Source organism: Orycteropus afer, unplaced genomic scaffold, assembly GCF_000298275.1.
Source record: "Orycteropus afer afer isolate SDZICR_OR568_19922 unplaced genomic scaffold, OryAfe1.0 scaffold00200, whole genome shotgun sequence".
In the NCBI taxonomy this organism is placed as follows: Eukaryota; Metazoa; Chordata; class Mammalia; order Tubulidentata; family Orycteropodidae; genus Orycteropus; species Orycteropus afer.
Genome location: NW_006921787.1, coordinates 290094 through 295270, shown reverse-complemented (window position 1 = coordinate 295270; position 5177 = coordinate 290094). Strand labels below are relative to the sequence as shown.

Sequence of the window (5177 nt, the reverse complement as noted above, 5' to 3'; positions counted from 1 at the left end):
ATTGTCTGCCAACCCTATAAATGATCTTGGATACACTCCCTATTTCATAGACACACCTAATCGTTTAGCCTGTTCACCTATCTATCCATCCATATACCCATGTTTGCCTTCACTGACAACTTAGTACTGTATATGCAAAAGGGTTCATATTTGTTGTCTGTACTTCCCATGTACCTCTCTATGTCTTTCTCATCCTCATTGCTGCCATCTTGGTTACTCACATTTGGTACATTGCCCTTCTTTTCACCCAAATCAATATTTCTCTCTGTCTATCTAACAGCATCAAACCTAGTCATTCAACAATTCTGTTTCATTGTTCAGAGGATGGTGGTTGCTCACAAGCCAGAACTTTCAGTTTAACCTTGTGTAGATCAAACTTTTTTTTCTTTTTTTAGAAGGGACTGTCGCAAACTGTATTTGTAAAAAAAATCAGTGGACAACTATTGTAAAAAATTAAAGAAATGTTTATATTTGGAAGGAAACTTTCTTTGTTGGTTACCAGGGTTGGAAGGGGAGAGGAGGGAAAATTGCTAGATGGGTTTTAAAAATAAAAAAAGTACATATATATGTGTGTGTATATATACATGTATTTATATACACACACAGACACACCAAAAATTATTAGTGATTACCAAGGGTAGGAGGGAGGGGAAAAGAGGAAGCTTTTGATTGTGGGGTGAGTTTTTTCTAACAGTGGTGGAATATTTTAGAAAAGGATAGCAATAATGTTAGCACAACATGAAAAATGTCATTAGTGTCCTTGAGCTGTAAATGTGGAAGTTGTTATGTTGCTGAAATGTCTTGATGTGTATGTTTTCACCACACACACACACAAAATCATTGGGCAAACATTCCTACATACATAAATGCATAACACTGTGCAGTTTTCTAAGGAAGATAATAGAAACCTGAATCTGAATCCCTGACCTCTAGAACTTTATATCATCTAGTTTCACTTATTTACAGAGATGTTGAATTAACGTCATTTTCCTTTCTTTCCTAAGATTTTAATGAGTAGTATCATGACCAAAAGATAATCCCTGTAGAGAAGATAGATCTAAAAAACTTCAGGTAATTTGTGGTCATTCATAATCTATGATGACAACCTGTGGAAACAAAAATACCCTGAATAAAAATATACCACTTTCAGCAGTAATTTCCTTTGAAGTCTATAAAAATGTATTCCCCATTTCTTTAAATAATTTAAGTTTTTAAGACCTACAAAACAGCATAAAGACTAATACAATGAACACCTATGTACCCACCATCAGCATTAAGCAACAAAACATGACTGGTAGAGTTGAAGCCTTCTGTGTACCCCTCCCTTAGGGCAACTCCTCCCTCTTCACAGAAGTCACTCTTATCCTGAACTCTTATTTATTTTTGTTAGAGCTACAAAGAGTCCTGTGGTAATTAAGTTTGTGTGTCAATTTGGCTGGGCCTAGTTGAGTGGCTGGGCAGCTGAGTGTAGTATTCCCCATGATGAGACTGGTCATCAATTCCGTGGTAGAATCTACTGTGAGCAGCTGAGTAGCTGCCTTTGGGTATGTGGTCTGCATCCCGTATGTAAGAATTAGCTATGGGAATGGTCTCTATCTTATGGCAGACTTGAACCCTGTGTGTAGCTGTGTCGTTGTTCAGTAGCCTGCAGTGTTCTGCCAACCTCGGGACTTTCAGTGGACTTGAATTAATAGCTTGCCATGTGGTTTGGTAACATCAGAACTGTGACTTTTCACTTGTCAACCTTGGGCTTATCAGTCTCAGCAGCCAACAGCTGTCTGAGTGAAGAAAAGCCTCTAGTTTCAGTGGGCTGGGAGCAGGAGGCAGAGCTGAAACCAAAGTTGAGGGGCTTTCACCCAGCCCCTAGAGCCTGGGACTTTGAACTTGGACTTAAAGCCTCCAAACTGTAAGAGAATAAACTTGTTTGTTCAAACATCCCATTTGTGGTATATTCCTGTCAGAGTGGCACTAGGTATCCAGAATAAGTCCTAATCATGTTGCCTTATTATTGACAGGATATACTTTTAATCTTTACCAAAGACTTTCTGTGTTCTGGTCAAATACATCTTTTTGGTCTTGCTCCACCTACCAATTTTCCACATCAAGCCCTGTGTTTTGGCCTTAAACATTACCATGTCCATTTCTCTATTTGTATTTTTCAAGAACATTTTTCTCTTCATCTCATCCATTGAAATTATACCTCATGACTACTTCAACTCTTTACAGTTCTTTATAAGGAAATGTATTTCACAAATTTTACTTTGTGTAACAGTTATTATGTCTGTTTCTATTAAACTATAGTCTCTTTGAAGGAAGATTTATGAACAGTGTTTTCTATATTATTAAGCACTAAATAAATGCTTTTGTATTTTTCTCAGGATGATATTTATCATTCTGTATTACTTTATGACCATTATCATGCCCTACACTTAACCAGTTTATGTATGATTTATGGTCCCTGAGACTGTTAAGAAAAATGGAAATTTTCTAAGTCATGGATAGAAATACAACATCAAGATTTTGTCAAATTTTGAACATTGTATTTTGTATATTACATGTTTTAAAATATCAAAGTAATGTTTCTTTTTTATCTTTTAGATACTGCTATATGGAGATTTGCCAAAAAATAAAGAAAATATAATATATTTATCAAATCATCAAAGCACAGGTTTGTATTTCATTTGCATGCACTTTTGGCTTTTCTAAAGCTGTATGGACATTTAAAATAGGATTCTTACATATTGAATTGAAATATTCTTTTATGAAAGCAGGAATTTTCTGTGCAAGTATTATCCTGCATAGATTTTTTTGTGTGTATGTGATTTCATATTTTGGAAAGTCAGGACTATGACAACTGTTGGATATAAATAATCTGTTTTCTTCTCTTTTTTCCTGTTTCTTTGAGTAGCTCTTTAAATAGTTTTGTATTTGTAGAATTATTTCTCTAAGTCATGTTTCTAAAAGTAGAAATACTGGTTCAAAGTGTAAGTACATTTTGTGTTTTTAATTGTTAAACTGCAGAAAGGTTGTACCAGTATGTACTAGTATGTGAGTACTCACCCATAAATACAGTATTAATTTTTAATGTCTGCTGTTACTTCTCTTCTTCCAAAAGCAAGTCTACCTTACCATTCTTCTATCAGAGGAATCACAGAAGACTAAATATAATAATACAATCTTTTCTTTAAATTAGGTTACAGTACTAATTTGAACTTTTAATTTTAAAATAATTATAGATTCAGAACTTACTGAAAATAGTACATAAAATTCCTAGTTTCACCAAAGGTGACATCTTAATTTTGGCAGTATCAAAACTAGGAAGTTCACTTTGGTTAAGATACTTTCAGTTGTTTAAATAATTCAGTCAAAAATAAATAAACAATAAAAAACAACTCACTTCATGTCTTATTTTAAACTTGCTTTTGTTACACACTTTTAAATTGCCATATTTATCATTTTAAAAAATACATAACCAAAAAACTCAAAGCTAAAAGCATCCTGATCATTGAAAATATTCTTAGTGGAGAATCACATATGCTTTCCTCTATCTACCTCCCTTCAACATTCTCTTCATGAGTTTGTTGCTTTTATTAAGCATTAAAAAAAAAACAACAAAACTTGCTGCCATTGAGTTGATTGCAACTCATAGTGATCCCCTTGGGGTTTCCGAGGTAGTAAATCTTTACAGAAGTAGGTTGCCTAGTCTTCTTTCCATGGAGTAGCTAGTGAGTTTGCACCACTAACCTGGTTAGCAGTCAAATGCTCTACTATAGTTCCTTTTATTAAATATTGTACATAGTATTTGCAGCCTGAGGAGGCCCAGGAAGGAAGCAAGGCAGCATGGCGGGTTTGGAGTAGGCTGAACGGGGGCTGGGAAGGAAGTGAGCTGGGGCAGTGGGTTTGGAGGAGGCTTAGGGGAGCTGGGAAGAAAGCGAGTGGAATGGTTTGAAATAGCTAAGGGAGAAAAACGTGTCTGTCCATTTGTCGTACTGTGTGGTTGCTAAGACAGACTTGGAGGAAGGAAGAGACCATCTACTTCTCAAAGAATTGGCCAGTGAAAACCTTATGAATAGGGGTGAAACACTGTCTGATATATTACTGGAAAACTTTATAAATAGCCCTGAAACATTGACCGATATAGTGTCGGAAAATGAGCCACTCAGGTCAGATGGCACTCAAAGTATGACTGGGTATGGAGTAGTAAATTACATAGTGGGCTGTTTTAGCCATAAGTCTTTGTAAACTCCATGGTGGAATTTGCCATGAGCACCTGAGTAACTCCTGATTGTTAACAGTTTTCCACCTGGGGTATTTGTGTTGGGAGCAGCACAAAGTAATTTTTTGGGAAGTTTGCTCTCAGGTTTATAGAATTCTGATTTTGGGATTGGTTAGTTTGCCACTCTGCCAGGCTCAAAAGGAGGCCCCCTAGAGGCAGAAGAAATCTCTCACTGCCAGCTGCACGTGAGAGGCATGCATCGCTGAGAGAGAAGAGAGAGACATGCACCACTGAGAGAGACACCAAGAGACATGTACCACTGAGAGAGGGAGAGACACCAAGAAACATGCACTGGTGAGAGAGACAGTGGTCTGAGAGAGACTGAGCATTTTCCTGAACTTGAATTATAGCCTGTTGCTTCCCTAATGAACCCCATAATCTGTGAGTTCTATATGGCCACTGCAACAAATTATTGAACACAGCAGAGAGGTGGTAGGTGCTGTGGGAGGAATGGTTGGTGTCAGGGTTGGTGAAAGGGCTGGAGGAAGGTGGCACATTTGGCCTCACAGAAGTAGGCCTAGGGCTTCTGATGGTGATTCTGTCTTCCTCTTGTGGGGTTAGAAGATGTCAGAAGATGTGGCCTTCCTGTCCCTTTGGCATTGGGGAAAACCTACCTCCTCAGAGTAGACCTGACCTTAATGATGTGGATAGAGTAAAGCTTTCGGGACCTCAATTTAGTAATGGGACATGACTCAAGATGAGAAGAAACAGCTGCAAACATCCATTAATAATTGGAACATAGAGTATATGAAGTAAGAATCTGTGAAAATTGGAAGTTATCAAAAATGAAATGGAACATAGAAAAATAGATAATCCTAGTCATTGTTGTTGTTGTTGTTGTTATGTGCCGTCGAGTCGGCCCCGACTCACAGCGACCCCTCCTTGGGTTTTCAAGGCAGTA

General features: G+C 37.3%; 1 protein-coding gene across 1 annotated transcript in view; it reads left to right on the top strand.

The window, feature by feature from the left end:
• Positions 1–5177, top strand: part of AGPAT5 (1-acylglycerol-3-phosphate O-acyltransferase 5) — a 130099-nt gene that overhangs the window by 19843 nt on the left and 105079 nt on the right. Inside the window, exon 2 of the mRNA XM_007948065.2 lies at positions 2599–2668. Coding sequence (XP_007946256.1) covers positions 2599–2668 — 70 coding nt within the window. The remainder of the gene's footprint in view (positions 1–2598; positions 2669–5177) is intronic.